The following is a 20,083-nucleotide window of genomic DNA, read 5'->3' as shown; positions in this document are numbered from 1 at the left end:
AACTAGAACATTCAGCTCCTCATGGAAAGTCATACATGTGGATCTGGTTGGCATCATAAAGAATGAAGGTGGAGACAAGGAGAATCATTATACATGTCATTCCTGGAGAGGAAATGCTTAACCTTTACTTCCTGAAGTGTTTGTTCTGCATAATGGGCTCTCAATAAATGTGTATTCAATTGGATTTCTCTTCACTGATGTGTTCAATCAATGCTTGTTCCTGGATACACAAATCATGACCATTGCAAATATTCCCTGGATTTTTTGTAAATGAAGAAGCCCTCTTCAAGGCCTTTTTTCAGGTACTTACTCTCTCTCCTCCTAAACTTGCTCTAAACTATGAGTTTAAACTAAATGAGTTTAAACTCATTTAGTCCCTCAAGCCATCAGCTTCTTCCAAACCATCATCTTTACCTCCCCTCTTATCCAGGCTAAATCTCATGATCAACCATGTCAAATGATTCTCTCCCATGCTTTCAACACCATTGCGTCCTCATTCTGATTCTATACCTAGCTGGGAAAACCCAAATCCAGGACTGATCCAATCATGGCAGGCACTGTGGATTGTCTACTCAACAGCCATCACCACCATCACATGTTCCTTACTGACAGAACCTTGATTGTTTTCATATTTGGGACAGCACTGTACCTGGATGCAGAGGTCAATTGAGATTGGTCTAAGCCCAGTGATTCTCAACTGGAGGTGATTTATCCCCACAATTAGGGACATTTGGCAATGTCTAGAGACATTTTTGGTTGTCATGACTGGGGCAAGGGGGGATGCTACTGACACCTAAGTGACAGATGCCAGGGATGCTGTTAAATATCCTACAATACACAAGACAGACCCCACATATACAGCAAAGAACTGTCCATCCCTAAATATCAGTAGTGCTGAGGTTGAGAAACCCTGGTATAAACTAACCATAGTGATCTTATTCTTATTTGCTAGCAAATGGTTTGGGATGGGCATTTGGATCAATTCTAGCCACTGAGATATAAGAAACACCTACTGGAACATACATTTTCTCCTTGATAAAAACAAATACAAATTCAAGGAGAGCTTGCCGATTACTTCCTAGTTTTAGCTGCTATCATATAATAATATGAGGCTTGAAGAGAAGATATCATGGAAATACTAAGGGTGGAAGAGTGAAAAGACAGAAATAATTTGGGCTTTTATGACATTGTTGGGTTGCTGAACCAACCCCTGAACTTTTTCATATGTGAGACAAATAAACTCCTTTTGTTAAGCCAGTTGGGTCAGGTTATCTGTTACTTGCAGTCCAAAGCATCCTTCCTTATGAACCAACCATGTCTCTTCTCTGCTCTCCATCAAGGCAGTGAGATCTCAGAATCACTCAGCTAGGAGCCAATACAAATGTGTGTTTTCTGGTCTAAACAAGACCTTCCAGGCTACCTGGAACTCACTCTTCCTATCCCTGGTCAACTTTCCCACATGGGGAGTTCTAGTTTTTCAGTTCTTTCCTCAATCTGCATCCCCTTTCTCTATATAAGGTAGAAGACTTTGTCTCCTACTTCACAGAGAAAATAAACACCAGCTTATGAAAACTCCCTCAACTTTCTGACATCGCTTACAATTATACCCACATCCACACTCATCCTTGATTCCTTCCCCCACTGATTCTCATCATCTCCTCCATTCTTCCACAATGGCAGAGAGGGTCCCTCTTCTTGTTTGAAACTAACCTCCACCGCTGTGCTTTGGATCTTGTCTCCTCCTGCCTTTTGGGGGACCTTTCTCCATTGATTATCTCCTCTCCTGAGTCTTCCATCTCTCTCACATCCTCACATTCCTCAGTGGCATTTAAATATGCTAAAGATGGATGAGCGGGACTTCCCTGGTGGTCCAGTGATTAAGAATCCACTTTCTAATGCAGGGGACACGGGTTCGATCCCTGGTCGGGGAACTGAGATCCCACATGCCGCGGGGCAACTAAGCCCGTGTGCGCAACTACTGAGCCTGCGCACTCTGGAACCCATCCACCACAACTGGAGAGCTTGCACGCTGCAACTACTGAGACTGTGCACTCTAGAGCCCACGCACCACAACTAGAGAGAAGAGCCCGTGCGGCAACAAAGAGCCCGTGCACCGCAATGAAAGATCCTGCATGCCACAACTAAGACCCAACACAGCCAAATAAATAAATAAATAAATATTTTTTTAAAAAATGGATGAGCAAACTTTTTCTGTAAAGGGCCAGATATTTTAGACTTTTCAGGCTAGATATAGTGATAGATAGATAGATAGATAGATAGGTGATAGATAGACAGACAGACATAAATACATTTGTGTGACATGTGTGTAAAGGGATATATGTGTATATCACTTTAGAAATACAAAAACCATCTCTAGCTCACTGGCAGTACAAAAACAGGCTGCAGGAAGGATTTGACACCCCCACACACAACGCTATAGTTTGCTGGCCCCCGTGATAAAGAAAGAGAGATGGCAGATTCTAGGAAAATGGCCATCTGCACACATCTCAGTTCCCCTCCACTCTCTACCTTAATATATCTGCCTCTTTGAACCAAAAGTCTGCTGGGACCCATGGCAGCTGGGTGGGCATGAGAGTGATATCTCTGGGGGGAATCCCCAAAGGGAAATCTGGGGTTGAAATGTCTCCCCTATGCACCAGGTGGAAAGTTCCAAGGTAAGCTGAAGAATGCTCTGGGTGGAAATCAGACACAGTTCATCCTATGAAGAGTCTGACCCACCAGGGTCCACAGACATCCTGGGATAAAGTCAGCATCACTCCTGTGTGTGTGTGTCTGATCCATCTGGCTCCCAAGGACTCCAAAAGGAGCTCTGCTCCTGAATCTAGAAGAAAGCAAGGAGATTGGGGAGCAAGGAGGCACCCCTTCACACCTGCCTAGTGCACACATAGACCCCGTGCAGTGAAGAATCCATCTCCTTTCATCACTTGGGAAACTGTCACCACTTAGAGTTCTCAACCCCCACATCTGAGCCCCAAAGGAAAATGACAGCCCGTGAGAGGCCCCCAACAGCCAAAAAGAGGATGGTCCAACATAATTGTCACCCAGGAAAATCGAGCTGCTGGAGTAGACAGACAACAACTTTAAACAAGAATAATAAAAAAGAAGAACGCAAGGAGGTTCAAGTACAGCACCAAAACGTTCTATGGAACCAAATAAAAAGGGAATAAATAAAAAGATGAATTTTACTGGATGAATTAAAGAAGAGGATGATCACTGTCAAGAGCCAAATTAGTGGGTTAGAAGACCATGTGGAAGAAATATCTCAAAAAAAAAAAAAAAAAACAGAGCAAAATGCCAAAAGATGAAAATCATGAAGGAAAACAATCAGTCTTGGAGACCCAGGAGATCTACTATGGGAATAGTTGGGGGTAGAGGTTGGAAGAGTAGGGAGGAAGTGTGTTCAAGTCTCTTCCACCCCAGAAGTTCCCCCTGCTACAATAACCATTCTATCTACTTCTCTTCATAGCCAAAATTCTAGAAAAGTTGTTTACACCCTGCTGTCCCCACTTCCTCCCACCCTTCACTGCTCAGCCCACTGCAGTCTAATTTCTGCTTCCAATACACCCAAGAATGACTCAATGTCCCAAATGCTTCCTCAGTGCTAAGTTCACTGACGGCTTCTCAGTCTTTTCTAACTTGACCTTTAGTTCACATTTCACTCTGTTGGTCCTCTTTTCTTCTCTTTTTTGACAATCAAGTATTTTTAGGTTTTTTTTCCAGCTTTATTGAGATATAATTAACAAACAAAATTTGTATATATTTAAGGTGTACGACATGATGTTTTGATCTATGTATGCATTATCCCCTTTCATTCTTGAAGCATTCTCTTCTCCTGGCTTCTCTAACACCACACTATCCTCCTATAAGGGTGGTCAACTCATCCCAGTTTGCCCTGGACTTTCCCAGATTTGTCACTAAAAGTCCTGCATCCCAGAAACCCCTCCGTCCCAGGAAAACCAGAATCATATTACAGTCTCATCTTCTCCAGTCCCATAGTGTCTTAGTTTGGGGTCCCCCAGGAGCAAACTCTGAAACAAGGATTCTAATGCAAGTAGTTTATTTTGGAGGTGATCCCAGTGAACACCAGCAGGGGTGCAAAGAAGTGAATCAGGGGAAGAAAGGAAGCCAATACAAGATGGGAGCTTAATCCCAGCAGGGACCTCTGGGCAATCACTTGGGACCTGCATCTCAGACTCATCTCACCTGAGGGATGAGGGAGCTGGGGCATGTGTATACCAAGTTCAGGCTTTGGTTGAGGATTGTTCCAGGAAGCATTTTCCCCCTGATGTTTCTCACCTGCCATCTGCCAGATAAGGTGGTTTCCAGTGGCAGCTGCTGGCCAACAGAAGTCACTGAAAATTTGAGGACTAAGGATATAAGCAGGGCATGACCACATCTGCTACATACAAGATTCTATCCTTGACCCAAGAGAAGTTCTTAGAACTTGGCAGGAGTTCATGAACCACCTAAATTTAACTGTGTTGTTTGCATAAGTATTTTTTTTCCCCATCTCTAGTAACGATAACTCCTTCTTTCCTACTACTTAAGCTGAAAACCTGGAGTCATTCTTTAGGCTTCTCTTTCACTCACACTCAACATCCAATTCATCAGCAAATCTCACTAGCTGTATCTTCAAAATAGATCTAGAATTCTTCCTGCCTTCACAATTAGCTCCCTGGTCCCCATCATCCCTCACCTGCGTTATTGTAGTAGCCCCAGGAGAGCCACAGAGATGATTATCAACAGACCCAGAACCCAACTCCTGCTCTCCTACCTCAGTCCAGGATGTCTGTTCTATCATATCATGTTGTTCCTTTCCTATAACTGTGGGCTGAGGCAACAGCTACAAGGTTAGAGTTTTCAGGGATAATTCAGGTTTACGGACAGTCCCTTGAATAGCAGCGGGTGCTACAGAGAGAGATCAACCACTGGAGGCACAGACTGAGTCCAAATACCAGCTCTGCCACTTATCCACTAAATGACAATGGACAAGCCATGAGACCCCTCTGGGCCTCAGTTTTCCCAGCTATAAAATGGGGTTGGTAATTATTCCAACCTCACAAAATCATCGTGAAGATTAAATGAGAGCTACTCCATCTATCTAGTGCACAATATATGCTTGATTAATCATGGCTTTTTTTTTTAACCACCAAGAATGCCCAACCTTTGGTCCCCTAGACCCAAAGAGGTAAAGAGAGCTTTCCCTGGTGGCACAGTGGTTAAGAATCCACCTGCTAACGCAGGGGAAACAGGTTCAAGCCCTGGTCTGGGACGATCCCACATGCTGCGGAGCAGCTAAGCCCTTGCGCCACAACTACTGAAGCCTGCACGCCTACAGCCCATGATCCACAACAAAAGAAGACGCCGCAGTGAGAAGCCTCCACACCGCAACAAAGAGTAGCCCCCGCTCGCCGCAATTAGAGAAAGCCCACTGGCAGCAATGAAGACCCAACGCAGCCAAAAATAAATTAATTAAATAAGTATTTTTTTTAAAAAAAAGAGGTAAAGAGGACCTCCTTCATGTCTTCCTCTCTACCTGAAATTAGACAATCATGAGAGATGCAGAAGGGAGATAGGTTTGGACCAGCTCCACTGTAGACCATTCCCCCACAGTGTGACTCAGAGATGTGACCACAGCCCCCCTGCTTCCCCATTTCTCAACACACATATTCGGGGAAACTGAAGTTTCCTCTTCTGAGATGGGGAAACTTCCCCTGACCCCAGATAAACAGTTGCTTGGGCCAAAGTTCCCCTGGGTGGAGGGCTTAGAACAGGATGCCCACCCATTCTGCAGTCTATGGGCCATATGGAGGGTTAGTTTCGATACTGATGAGTTGTGGAGCAGGTGTGGAGGTGGGAGGAGACAAGTACAGAGGGAACAGGAAGTGAAGTGAATGCCAATCCCCTGCTCCCACGGCTTCCCCTGCTCAGAGCCTCCTTGCCTTAATCCCCTGCTCTCAGTCAAAACAGGAATTATTGTGCTATTAGTCAAGGGCACTTGTTGATCAATAAATTGATTGGTTTGTACCCACCCCTGGACACAAACGCAGGGATTGTCTAAAGAGATTGATGTGTTGAGTTGAGCTCAGCTGGGGGTAGTACCAGCCCTCTAGGGAGTGTTTTTGATTAGCACAATGACCGGGAAGGACACCTCTGGCATTTAGTGGGTTGAATTGTGCCTCCCCTCCCAAAATTCACATGTTAAAGTCTTAACCCCCAGCACCTCAGAATGTGAAGACTTTGGAGATAAAGTGTTCAAAGAGGTAATTAAATTAAATGAAGTCATCAGGGTGGGCTCTAATCCAATATGTCTGGTGTCCTTAAAAGAAGAAGACAGTGGGAATTCCCTGGTGGTCCAGCGGTTACGATTCCGCACTTTCACTGCAGGGGCCCAGGTTCAATCCCTGGTCCGGGAACTAAGATCCCTCAAGCCGTGCCGTGTGGCCAAAAATAAATAAATAATTTTTTTAAAAAAAGAAGATGAGATTATGACACAGACACTTACAAAGGGAAAACCATGTGAAGACACAGAGAGAAGACAGCCCATCTACAAGCCAAGGAGAGAGAGCTCACCAGAAACCAACCACGCCAACACCTTGATCTCAGACTTCCATCTTCCAGAACTGTGAGACCATGCATTTCTGTTGTTTAAGCCAGTTTATGGCACTTTATTATGGCAACCCCAGCAAACTCACACAGTGGGCAAGGACCACACAATGAACTGGCATTTTGAGAAGCTCTAACATTGCAAGAGCTAATAGCCCAAGAAGATCCACTCATAAGTAAAGTGAATTACTTCATCAAAGAGCTTTACAGACCAACAAACAGCCTAAAGGCACATGTGGGTAGATATCTCCATTGTCCTGAGGATCTGACCAAGACGTGGCCTGCCACACTGGATGATTCAGCTGGTCTGTCTTTCTAGAAGTTCCATGTCTTGGCAGAGGTCTGATTCCACCGCTTAGCTTGGGCAGACCTCACCCAGGACATCGAAAAAGCTTCATGTCAGGAATAATTTTGCCCCACCTGCTTCCCAGAAGCTGGTCCACATCAAGTAGGCAGTAAGGGATCCCAGTCCCAGCACAACATGGTCCAGAGGAGCCAGGGTATTTTCTGTTCCAGCTCAATCAGTGCCAGACTGGGAGCTCCCAGAATCAGTATCATTTCCTAAGAGCCAGGGACTTGGTGACTTTCCTCCAGACCCCAGAACTGGGAGACCATTACCAAGACCTGGTGTCTCTCCAGCTCACCATCTGCTATGGACTGAGTTTTATGTCCCCCCCCCCAAAAAAACTCATATGTTAAATTCCAACCTCCAATGTGATGCTATTAGGAGGTAGGGACTTTGGGAGTGATTAGGTCATGGGGGTGGAGCCCTCATTAATGGGATTAGTGTCTTTATAAAAAGGACCCCAGAGAGATCTCGCCCCTCCCAGCATGTGAGGACACGGCGAGAAGACGGCATCTATGAACCAGGAAGCAAGTCGTCACTAAACACTGAATCTCCCTGAGCCTTGATCCTGGGCTTACCAGCTTCCAGAACTTTGAGAAATAAATGTCTGTTATTTATAAGCCATCCACTCCACAGTATTCTGTTACAGCAGGCTGAACAGACTAAGACACCATCCAACTGAACAAGCCCCCAAGTCCTCGCCCTAGAAATGATCTGACTTGCACCCCAGGGAACTCGCTACATCCAGGCTGCTGGTTCCATCTTGGGCATGTCCACTTCAGTTCTCAGAGGGCAGGAGGTTCTCATGTCCAAAAGCCAAGGGGTACCGGGTACGGAACCCCACCCAACTTCAGCTCTTGGGTTCAACAGGAACATTTCCGCTCACAAATCCAATACGTAGTTTTGTCGCAAGAGAGGTCATTCCAGGTGCCACCTTTGTTCATGCTGGCACAGTCCTCATCATGGAGGTTGTTGGGTTCCTGTGGGTCCCAAAAGCTGGATAAAGGAAAAAGTGCATATAGGGAGGGATGAATAGGTGGAGCACAGGGGATTTTTCAGGGCAGTGAAACTATTGTTCTATATGATACTGTGATGGTAGATACATGACATCATGCATTTGTCAAAACCCAAAGAATGTACAACACAAAGAGCAAACCCTAATGTAAACTATGGACTTTAGTCCATAATAATGTATCTATATTGGTTCATCAATTGTAACAAATGCACCACACTAATGCAAGGTGTTAATAATAGAAAAAAAGTGTGAGGGAGAGAAGGAATATGGGAAATACTTCTCTGTACCCTCTGCTCAATTTTTCTGTAAATCTAAAACTGCTCTAAAAAATAAAGTCCTACTCAGACGTAAAAAAGAATGAAATTTTGCCATTTGCAGCAACATGGATGGACTTGGAGGGTATTGTGCTGAGTGAAATAAGTCAGACAAGAAAAGACAAATACTATATGATATCACTTATATGTGGAATCTAATAAATACAACTAACTAGTGAATACAACAACAAAGAAACAGACTCACAGATATGGAGAACAAACTAGTGGTTACAAGTGGGGAGAAGAAAGTGGGGAGGGGCAATACAGGGGTAGGAGAGAAAGAGGTACGAGTTATTATATATAAATAAGCTACAAGGATATATTTTACAACACAGAGAATATAGCCAATATTTTATAATAACTATAAATGGAGTATAACCTTTAAAAATTGTGAATCACTATATTATATACCTGTGACTTATATAATACTGTACATCAACTATACTTCAATTAAAAAATAATAATAAAAGAAAACAGAAAAAAGAATAAAGTTTATTAATTTAAAAAAAAAGACTATCAGGAAAAAAAAAGAAAAAGAAAGACCTTTGTGGTTCAGGGCTCTTTCTTCCATCCGAATCATTTCTCAGCCTTTCAGAATTACCTAAAAATGCTGCATTATCCCCTTCACCCCAGCAGCTTGTCTGTTCTAACTCAGCCCCACCTCCCTGTTCACCAGAGATTCTCCCAGCTCCTGAATCAGTTTCCTGATTCAGGAAACTGGGTTCAGCATCTGGTCAGTTTCTGCTTCCTCTTCCAAAGAACACTTCTGTCACACCACGTTCCTCCCAACCTTCCAGGTATTGTAATGTCTTAGGTCATGTTCCCTTAAAGCAGAGCCAGATTTGGCAATTCGGGTGCATAGGATTTATTCAGGGCTGTTCTCAGGAGATAGGGAGTGAGAGAAACAGGATGGGGCAGGGGATAGAATTGAGCAAGGATGTGGGTTCAGCCTGATCTAGCCTCAGCCTGATCCCACGGGAAGCTCTGGAATTTGAATAGCACCACAGAGTTATTCCAACTTGAAACAAGGGGTCCAGGCTTCTCTTAACCGGTCACTGTCTGTGGCATGACCCCAATGGGAGTGGAGTAACCTCCTAGCTGAACAGGCTTCCATTCAGCTGAAGTCAACTCTCTGGAGAAAGCATAACTGTGAACCTTTAGCAGTCAATGCCCCCTGCTGGTGGGAGCCCTCACCAGCCCCATGAAGGGATATGAGCTGAGCAACTGCAGTGCCACACCATGCCATGACATCTCAATTTGCAGAGCTCTGCCTCCCTCCAGGAATCTTTAATAAAAAATAAAATCCCCAGACAAAACACTAATATCTCTAATATAGAAAGAGCTCCTAGAAATCAGTAAGAAAAAGACCAAAACCGCAATATAAAAAATACAGAAAAGTTAATACATATGGCTATTAAACATGTGACAATACACCCAACCTCAGGGATAAGAGAAATGCAAATTAATACTACACTGGGATTCCATTTTTCACCTACATTTAAACCAACAAAATTCCAAAAGTTTGATAAATGTGTGGGGAAAAAAAAATTGTAGTCAAGCTGGTGAGAGAATAAATTGGTATAACCAGTATGGGGAACAATTTGTTAATATTTATTTAAAATACAAATACATACACTCCTTGAGAAAGTAAAGCATAATGGCTAAGAGCATAGAGTTTTAAGCCAGGTTGGGTGGCACTGCCACCTGCTAGCTGTCTGACCTCGGGAAGTTTGCTTTACCTCTCTGTGCCTCATTTTCCATATCTTCAAAATGGAGATAATAATGGTACTCACCTTACAGAATTATTAAGAAGATTAAATAAATGAGTTAATATAAAGAGTGCCCAAAAAATGAGATCCTGTTCATCCTTTTGGCAAATCAAAATCTTCCTCTTCCTCTTGCCCTATAGCCATGCCTCCTTTTCCTTTTTCTCCCCCCCCCCCCCAACTCAACCATTGGTCTGGGGACTTGATATGTTTGAGCAGTTGTGCTAAAGGTTGAGATGTTTCAATGGAGGAAAAATTAAAGTACAGGCACCAGAAGCCCTATCAGAAAAAAAATCACCCTTGTGCCTCTCAGTCCAGCTCAGCCTGGAATTCTAAAGAATCTGCTGGTTTGGACTTCACAAGGACTTACAAGGAAGAGAGATCCCAAGAGCCCTGGATACTTGCCTCAAAGTGATGGGTGACCCATCCAGCCACCTCCAGTCCCCTTCACGGTTTCTGTCATTCAGCCCCAACCAGTATACCCGAGGAGAGCCATGAGCCTTGGCCACAAAGTTCTGCAAGTACAAACTTCATTCAGCCATCAGTTCTTCTACACACCCTCTGCTCTGTCCCACACACATTTAGGGCTTGTGAGTGCCACCTCAATACCCTTCCCAGTCCCCATGGCATGCAGAACAAGATCAACGCATTCCTCCCACTTGAGCATGTTCAGTGGTAATAGTCATGCCACTTTCTTGCAAAACCTATGAACCACTCTGTGCCTCAGTTTCCGCCTCTGTAAAATGGGATAATAGTAGCTACCTCCTCACAGAGTTATTAAGAGGATTGAATGAATTAGTATGCATAAAGAGCTTGAAACAGTGTCTGACATGCAGTAAGTACTATGACATCTTAACATTTAACATTATATAATTTAAGGAACATTTTAATAATAATAAGTGATATCTTGATTTCCCTGGTACTTTCACCCCACCCTGCAGTCCTCATCTGCATCCAGGCAGAAGAACTTGGGTGGGGGGGAAAGGAGAGGAATGGGGATTCCTGGCTTTTATATTTCCAAAGCCCAGGCCTTTGGGAGAAAAGAAAGGACTTGGGCAAAAGACAAAAGATTAGGAAGAATATGAAAATATCATGATTTAAAGCAACTCCTCTCCAGACAAACTGATCTATGGTAAGGGAAACCAGATAAGTAGTTCCCTAGGGTGGGGGTGGGGTGACTGGAAAAGGGGCATGAAAGAACTCCCTGGGTGGTAGAAACATTGTAAATTTTGACTGGGTTGACAGTTACACAGGTGTATACATATGCCAAACCTCAGTGAATGTACACTTAAAATCTGTGCATTTTACTGTATGCAAATCATATCTCATTCACTCAACCTTATTCAAGACCAAGATTCCCTAAAAGGTAGAGAGGAAAGATTGCAATGTGAAGGAAATTATGGAGATGTAGACATGGTGGGTGCCAGAAAGAGGGCTCTGCATTTCATTCCCTGGTAGAGTCCGAGGTGATGGCCAAAACCCCAGATGGGTATGAAAACTCTAAAAAGTAGAGTGTACCTCGACCCTGTTTCCTGGGTAAACCCCAGAGAAGTATCAGGAAGCCAGAAAGAGAAAAGAGCTGCTTGGCCCATCAAATTAGAATAGTGCCTAGCATATACTAGGTGCTCAAAAAGTGTTCGTTGAATTAATAAGTTAATAAGTGACCTACACACTTTGCACAGATTATCTCATTTGATCTTCATTGTGACCTACTGAAGCAAGGATTGTTAACCCCATTTTATAGATGGGAAAATTGAGGCAGAGAGAAGTTAAGTAATTTGTCCAGGATCATTCATCCAGTGGATGTCCCAGTGGATACCAGCTTGGAGTAAAGACCTTGAGGACCAAACATGTACTCCCCTCTGCCTTGACCCTATATAAATTGTCCCTACTCAGAAGAAAAATAGAAGAATCTCAACTGACAGATAAAATTTCCACCCTCCTGGTATAATGGGAGCTCAAAAGAGGAAGGAAATGAGTTATTTAAAGAAAACAAAGTTATATTTCTTATGCACCTGAGTTTAGGGAGTATGACTTATACCTCCCCATCATCTTATTACATCTAATTAAATTACATCATCTAATTTAATCTCAAAAAAAAAACCTCTGTACTACCTACTCATACAAATGATGCTATGAAACAGAAAGATTTTTTAAAAATAGAGGGAAAAAAATAGGATGGTAGGCCTAAATCTAACCAAATCAATAATTACATTAAATGTAAATGGTCTTAAAACACCAATTAAAAGCCAGAGATTGTCAGATTGAATTTAAAAAAAAAATAAGACCCCACTGTATGCTATCTACAAGAAATCTACTTTTAAAATAATGACATAGACAGGTTAAAAATAAAAGGATGGGAAAAGATAAACCATGCAAACACTAATCAAATAGTGCTATGAAGCTTATGGCCAAGAACATGGACTTTGAAACCAGCTTCCTGGGCTCAGATCCCAGCTCTGACACTTACTAGTTGTAACAAGCAAGTTGCTTAAGTGAAATATGCCTCAGTTTCCTCATCTGTGAAGTACTGATATGTAATGATATGTACTGTGTACAAATGGTCTTACCACCTAGCTTTGGTAGTATTAAGTCATTAAAGTTATTTACACATATTCCAATTCTCCTTCTACATAAACATAGATGAAACCGTCCTTCCCTGCACCTTAAAACATAGGAGTGCCCATGTGACTTTCTTTGTGAGTGCACATAGGTAGACGTTTTAAAAGTCAGTGTATGACTTGCCTCATACACTTCCATCATTGAGCTATAGGGACTGTCTGTTACTTCAGCATAACATAACCTCTCCTGACTCACACACTAATTTATAGAGCTGTTGTTAGAATTATGTGAATGCATGTAAGATGTTTAGAATACAGCCTAGAGAATAGAAAGTGCTACCTAAGAGATAGCCATTATATTATATCTCCATGTTAGAGAGAAAACTGAGACTCAGAGAGGATAAGTAAACACAATCAGGATTTGAACTCAAGCAAAGCATACCCCCTCAACCTTGATATTAAAAGTTTTAGTGGGGACTTCCCTGGTGGCGCAGTGGTTAAGAATCCGCCCGCCAATGCAGGGGACACGGGTTCAATCCCTGGCCCGGGAAGATCCCACATGCCGCGGAGCAACTAAGCCTGTGCACCACAACTACTGAGCCTGCGTTCTAGAGCCCATGAGCCACAACTACTGAGCCTGTGTGCTGCAACTACTGAAGCCCGCGCGCCTAGAGCCCGTGCTCCACAAGGGAAGCCACTGCAATGAGAAGCCTGCACACCACAATGAAGAGTAGCCCCCGTTTGCCAGAACTAGAGAAACCCGGCGCACAGCAACGAAGACCCAACACAGCCAAAAATAATTTTTTTTTTAAAAATTAAAAATAAATAAAATAATAAAACATATTATTAAAAAAAAAAAGTTTTAGTGACTCAAAAGCAATTCCAATTTCTCTACATCCAGGCCTGGGAAGGATATGTAAATCCTAGAAGAGAGGCAGGCTGGCCCTGCTGGTTCTCAAGGTCTTGGTAGGGAGAGCTCACCTGCTCAGCAAAGTTACTGATGATGACCAAGTGAGAGTAATTCTCCTGGCAGAACTTCCGGGCTTCATCCCATGACTTGGTGCTTGGAGAGAAGTAGTAACACTTACCCTGAAAAGGGAGCCAGCCCTCAGGGCAGGTGACCCTGGTACAGTCTGGGGACAGGATAGGATTCTGTCAGAGTGGCCCCAGAACCAGAGTAATGTACATGGTATGCCATGTACAGTTGTGCAGGCTATGCACTGCTCCACTCCAGGTGGGCACCACTCACATAGATTACACTGAGAATCACTCCCATGGATTTACGCATTGTAGCAGCTCTGCCATGTCCCCCATCTCAGGGAAGTTCCCCAAGTCCCACTCACCTAATAAGCCCCGAAGTTCCAGCAGGGACTGGTTGGTGTCAGCTCTTACTCGGTCAATGTCCTTCTTCAGGCCGGCTAGCCCCGCCATGCCAGTCACTGTCAGCAGGGATGGGATGTAGGGTTAGAGACCCAAACCCCCATCTACCCACCTACTCATCACTGACTGCAGACACACCAGAGAGCAGCGAGAGCTGTGTTCCCCCACTGCACCCATGTTCTAGTGGGTGGTGGTAAAACTCAAAAACACATGCTCAGTGCCCAAGAAGAGCCCTAGTGTGGCTCCAAGGAGAGATTAATCCCTGAGGCATGGGGAAGAGTAAAGATGGTGGGCTTCTTGCAGGAGGTGGGTTTTAAAGAAAAATGGTGATTCCATATCTCTAAGGGGATGGGGAGGCTCAGTAGGCAGGAGCCACCTTGGAAGCAAAGGTCCAGAGGCCAGCATGTTGGGAAAGACTGGTGCAGTAGAGGCCAAGTGGAACCTCACAGGAGCTTGAGCTCAAAGTGGGAAGAGGTCTGGTGTCTGGGTCCTTAAATGCAAAGCTAAAGGTTTTGTGTTGGACTCTGGGCAGTGAGAAGCCATTGATGGGTTTTGAGTGGAAGAGTGGCTTGGTCTGAAGTTTGGGGTGAAGGAGTGTGGAATGGAGCAATTTTCAGACTTCAGGAATCATAGTGAAGGCCTCTTCTACAACTAGTGTATGTGTTCCCACTACTTTCACAGAAATGTGCCCTCTCCCAATACTCCCCAGGGCCATCACTAGATGGCCCTTCAGTTGGACAAGACAGAAATATTAGATAGATAGATGATAGACAGACAGATGATAGATAGATAGATAGATAGATAGATAGATAGATAGATAGATAGATAGATAACACATATATGTTATCCTTGACACTCTTCCCTCTCACTCACCACCATTCCCACTCACTCATCCCCAGTCTGGTCAATTTTACCTCTTAAATCTTTCCACTCCACCTACTACTCTTCATCCCCACAACCACAACCCTCATCCAAGCATCCATCATCTCTCAATTACCCAATTTCACCATTCTCCTCCCTTGTACTTATGTTGCCTCCTACCACAGGGCCTTTGCACATGCCTGAGACCCTGAACTCCTTACCAAGTTAATTCCTTCTCTTCCTTCACACAGCTATAGTACCATTTCCCTAGCAAAACTCTATATGACACTCCCAAAGGTAAGGTCAAGACCACTTGTTAGATTTTTTCATAGAATTGCCTTCCTCTCCCTTTGGACTATTCATCAAAACTTGGAATTTTACCCTCATTTGGATGATAATTTGGTAAATGACTGTCTATGCTTGTACTGTCCAACAGAAACAAGATGTGAACCACATAGGTAATTTTAAGTTTTCTAGTAGCCACGTGTTTTAAAAGTCAAAAGAAAGTAAAATTAATTTGAATGCCATTTTTATTTATCTCAATATATATCCAAAATATTAGCATTTCAGTGTATAATCAATATTAAAGATTATCATTATTAATATTATTGATATATTTGACATTATTTTTGTAGCAAATCTTTGAAATATGTATTTTTTCGTTGGGTTTTTTTGTTTGTTTTGTGTTTTTGGTTTTCTGTTTTTTTGTTTTGGCCATGCCATGAGGCTTGCAGGATCTTAGTTCCCCGAGCAGGATCAAACCCGGGCCCAAGGCAGTGAAAGCGCCGAGTCCTAATCACGGGACCTCCAGGGAATTACTATGAAATCTGTATGTATTTTTTTTTAAGATTTTTTTCGATGTGGACCATTTTTAAAGTATTGAATTTGTTACAATATTGCTTCTGTTTTACATTTTTGTTTTTTTGGCTGCGAGGCATGTGGAATCTTAGCTCCCCGACCAGGGATGGAACCCACACCCCCCGCACTAGAAGGCGAAGTCTTAACCACTGGACCGCCAGGGAAGCCCCCCGTATCTATTTTAGACTTACAGTATATCTTAATCCAAAATGACCACATTTCAAGTGCTCAACAACCACAGTGACTCATGGTCGCCATATTGGACAGTGGAGGTCTAGACACACACACACACACACACACTCCACAGGGACAGGGGCTATGTCTGATGTGTTCACCATCCTACCCACCCATCCCCCACCCTGCCACCTAGCACAGTGTCTAGTAAAGATGGCACTGGGGTTGGTCATGAAGCTGGATTTGAGGATCATGTTCGTGCTCGATACGCATGGTTGAAGGGATGATTGAAAGCACTCACCATTTGCTCGCCATGCCATCTGCTGAAAGGTTAACATCCTCAGCTCTTCCACCACCTCCTGGTCTATGAGAAGGAGTCCAGCTTGAGCCCAAGTCCTCCCATACCCCTTCCCCAATTTCTCTGCATGCCCCATCCTCACCTTACTCACATTTAATCAGGGTAACAGCCAGACCAGTGCAGCCCATGAGCAGTGACACCACCACCAGCAGACACACATACACCATCAGTCTCTCCTCCTGGTAACACCTAGGACCTCCGGACTTCTGACTGATCCAGGGCACTGGAGTTTCTGGGGGGCAGAGATGGGGACAGAGAGACTGATGCTGGTGCTTCAGATAGCGAGGAAGGGACCCTTGAGCTTTCCGCCAAGAGCAGGGGGGCAAATGACTATGGTCATGACTATATCACCAGGTGGGGTCAGCAAGAGAATATCAGGGAGAGCAAACCCTAAAGAAGCCCAGAGCATTTGTGGAATACATACAATATGCCACACAGTCTGTCACACCCTTATTATCTTATTGGCTCCTCACCCCTATGACGTAGATTTAAATAGTATTCCCATTTTGCAAATAAGTGAACTGAGGGCTTGGAGAGGTCATGCATAACTTGGACCCAGCTCGTCTCTTAACATTTAGGATGCATTATCTTCTACACTCCAGCAGCCCCTGCCCAAGCTGCTCCCCGGTGGCCCAAGCTGTGGACCCTTGCATCTGGGGCAGAGAACATTTCCCATAACTTATAGGCAAGCAGGAGCTGGGGCTTGAAGAGTACCTGGTAGATATCCTGGGTCCCTGGGGGTCTGGTTTAGACTCAGAAAGGAGGAGCTTCTGAAAGGAAATGTTTCTCTACCAGGGTCTCACTCCAGAGCTGTAGGTCTCAAATACACTGGCCACCATGAGAGGGGAGATAGAGGTAAACCTAAAGGACTTACTGGTTATAGGCAGCTGGGATGGAGGATGTACAAGATCAGTGCCTGGGAGAAAGGCAAGAGAGGTTTATTCAGAAGTCACTGAAAGACTTCATCTTCCAAGATCAACAACCTCCCCCCAAGCCCTCTGATTTGTTCTTTGGTCAGAATTGGGGGACTGGAGGGAGGTCTTCCAAGTGTCCCCTCTGAGGCTTCGTAATGGGTATTCCCATTGCTCACCCAGTTGAGGAGTTGTGCAGGTGACAGGGGTGAGGTTCAGGCCTGGAAGGGGTCAGAAAGACAACAGTCATGCAGAGCAGGGCTTCAGCCAAGTGAACAGGAAGGTCCCAGACCTAGATGCTCACCTGTGTTCTTCGGGAGCTTGCAGGGAAGTGGGGGGCTCTCTGTTTTCTTTCCTGAGGAGGGAGGAATGGTTGCTCAGGTCCAGATCAGGACAAAGCCAGCACTGGGTCTCCTGTACCCCCAGCCCCAGCTCACCTGCCCTTGGAGGCCTTGGTGGAGCCATCCAACCTGGCAAAGAGAAGCTCAGCATTAGAGCTGGTCCAAGGATGGGAATGAGGTGGAAAGGCAGTGATGGAAACAGGATTGACATGTACGCACTGTTATATTTTAAATAGATGACTGGGACTTCCCTGGTGGTGCAGAGGTTAAGAATCCACCTTCCAATGCAGGGGGCGCTGGTTTGATCCCTGTTCGGGGAACTAAGATCCCACATGCCGTGGGGCAACTAAGCCTGCGCACTGCAACTACTGAGCCCGCACCCTCTGGAGCCTGCATGCCACAACTAGAGAGAAGCCTGCACGCTGCATTGAAGAGCCCGCACACCACAAGGAAGATCCCGCATGCCGCAACTAAGACCCAATGCAGCCAAATAAATAAATAAATATTTTTAAATAAATAAATAAAAATAAAATAGATGACTGACAAGGACCTACTGTAAAATTAATTAATTTTTTTTTTTTTAAAAGAGGGACTTTCCTGGCGGTCCAGTGGTTAGGACTTCGCACTTCCACTGCTGGGGGCACAGGTTCAATCCCTGGCCAGGGAACTAAGATCCCACATGCCGCACAGTGTGGTCAAAAAAAAGAAAAAAGAAACAGGATTGAGATTGCAATGGAGGGTTAGGGATGGGGTTGTGCATGAGAATGGAATTGGGCTTAGGGATAGGGACAGGATTAAGATACAGTGACCAACCATCCTGAATTACCCAGGACTTTCCTAATTTTAAAACAGGATGTCCCACATTCCAAGAACTCTTTCATCCCTGCACAAACTGGGACAGTTGATCACCCTAAGTTAAAGACACAAGTGAGTTTGGGTATGGGAATAGAGTCAAGGTTAAGGTTGGGATGAGGGTTTGGATTGAGATGATAGGGTTGAAGAAGGGTCAGGGATAGTGGTGGACATGGGAGTAGGTTTGTGATTCAGGGTGTAGTTGGGATGAAGAATGGGGTTGTAGCTGCATTGGGGAATGGGGGAGAAGTTGAGGTTGGGTAGTAGTTGTGTTGGGGCTTGGTCATAGCTTTGATTTGGACATGGAGATGGGTTGGAGATGGGGCTGCATTTGGAGATGGGGATGGGATCTAAATTTGGGGAAGGGGTGGCCTTGAAGACAGCTGTGCGGTGAGTCTTTGGGTTGGGCTTGGGGATCATGCTGGGACCAAGTGGGATTTGGAGACGGGCAGTCAAAAAGCAGAGCCCAGTGTACCTCCTTAACTCATACTGAGCCCCATGGTGCCCTGGGACCTCCCAGATTGACTCCATTCTGGACTCAGAAGTGGGGGGCGTGGATCCACATGGAATGGCCCCTGTCCAAGGACATTCAGGGGCCCTGGTGGGAGTTGACTCAGGGAAACCTCAAAGCCTCCACTTTTTTTTTTCTTTTGGCCCTGCCATGCACCTTGCGAGATCTCAGTTCCCCAACCAGGGGTGAAACCCAAGCCATGGCAGTAAAAGCACCCAGTCCCAACCACTGGACCCAAAGCCTCCACTTTTATATACACTTATTGGACTCTTGTTGAGTCCCTGGCCAGGCATGGACCACCCAAGTCTAAAGGCAAATTTGGGCCCTGGGTGTGAATGCGAAGAGGTTGGAGAGACAACAGTCCACTCACAGCTTCTGAAATACTGGCTTTCATGTCTCGGGGCCTTTGCATCCACCAGTTCTTTTCTGGGCTTCTCTTCTTAACAAACTCCTGTTCATCCCTCAAGTCTCACTCCAATGTCCCTCATCTGACCCCAAATCCTCCCACTGTTGCAGGCAGACCCCTCAATTACCCTCAGGATTTCCCCAATTTCGTAGTCCCTCCCCTCTCAGACCTGCTCACCCAAGACTATGTCCAGAACTGCCTCCCCCATCAGACTGAGAGACCCTCAGGGTGGACGCATGGATACTCCCACCATCATGGTGCCCAGTATGGGCAGGCTGACCATGTATGTCTGCAGTGTCCAGCTAGTTCCCCCTGGGAAGTCTGTTCCCCAACCTCATCCCTCAAATCACACATCTCTTCACCTGGCCTCTGAGAGTTCCTCTTACCTGGCTTGGGAGGAAGGTCCTTGTACAGTGGTGCTGTGTTCTCATAATCATCATCATCATCCTCTTCTCCGGGCCCTTCCAGAGGAAAGGCAAGTGAGAGCCCAGCCCATTCCCTCCTCTGTCCCTCACACCCTGGTCTCTGGCCCCAAGGTGGGAATACTGTAACCTGGGTCCTGACCACCCCTGGCCCCCAGCCCATGCCTGGCCAGGGCCATACCTGGCAGGTCCCTGCACCCAGAGTTAGTATACAGGGTGCACATGACTGCAGCTAACACAGGAGGCTGAGAAGGAGCAGGCAGAGCTCGACAGCTTCTTCTCCTTGTGTCCTCAACTCAAGTGACTGGGCTTTTCTCAGTTCCTTTTTTCTTTAAAAGTCAAGAACATGCAAATCTATCTTGAGGGGAACACCACAGACC

General features: G+C 45.0%; 1 protein-coding gene across 1 annotated transcript; it reads right to left on the bottom strand.

Annotated features, from left to right (window-relative positions):
- Positions 1–7,638: 7,638 nt before the first annotated feature.
- Positions 7,639–19,866, bottom strand: CLEC17A (C-type lectin domain containing 17A). The gene is made up of 11 exons (XM_061188756.1): positions 19,668–19,866; positions 17,609–17,641; positions 17,476–17,526; positions 17,351–17,392; positions 17,135–17,176; positions 16,352–16,492; positions 16,204–16,266; positions 13,973–14,068; positions 13,611–13,762; positions 10,474–10,583; positions 7,639–7,969 (listed from the first exon to the last, which is right to left on the bottom strand). Exons 1-11 carry the CDS (start codon positions 19,864–19,866, stop codon positions 7,837–7,839), a joined length of 1,062 nt encoding a protein of 353 aa, XP_061044739.1. The 3' UTR covers positions 7,639–7,836.
- Between the last annotated feature and the right edge of the window lie 217 nt (positions 19,867–20,083).

Source organism: Eubalaena glacialis, chromosome 4 (genome assembly GCF_028564815.1).
Source record: "Eubalaena glacialis isolate mEubGla1 chromosome 4, mEubGla1.1.hap2.+ XY, whole genome shotgun sequence".
Classification (NCBI taxonomy): domain Eukaryota; kingdom Metazoa; phylum Chordata; class Mammalia; order Artiodactyla; family Balaenidae; genus Eubalaena; species Eubalaena glacialis.
Note: the sequence above shows the minus strand (reverse complement) of the source record. Positions and strands in the feature narration are given on the sequence as shown.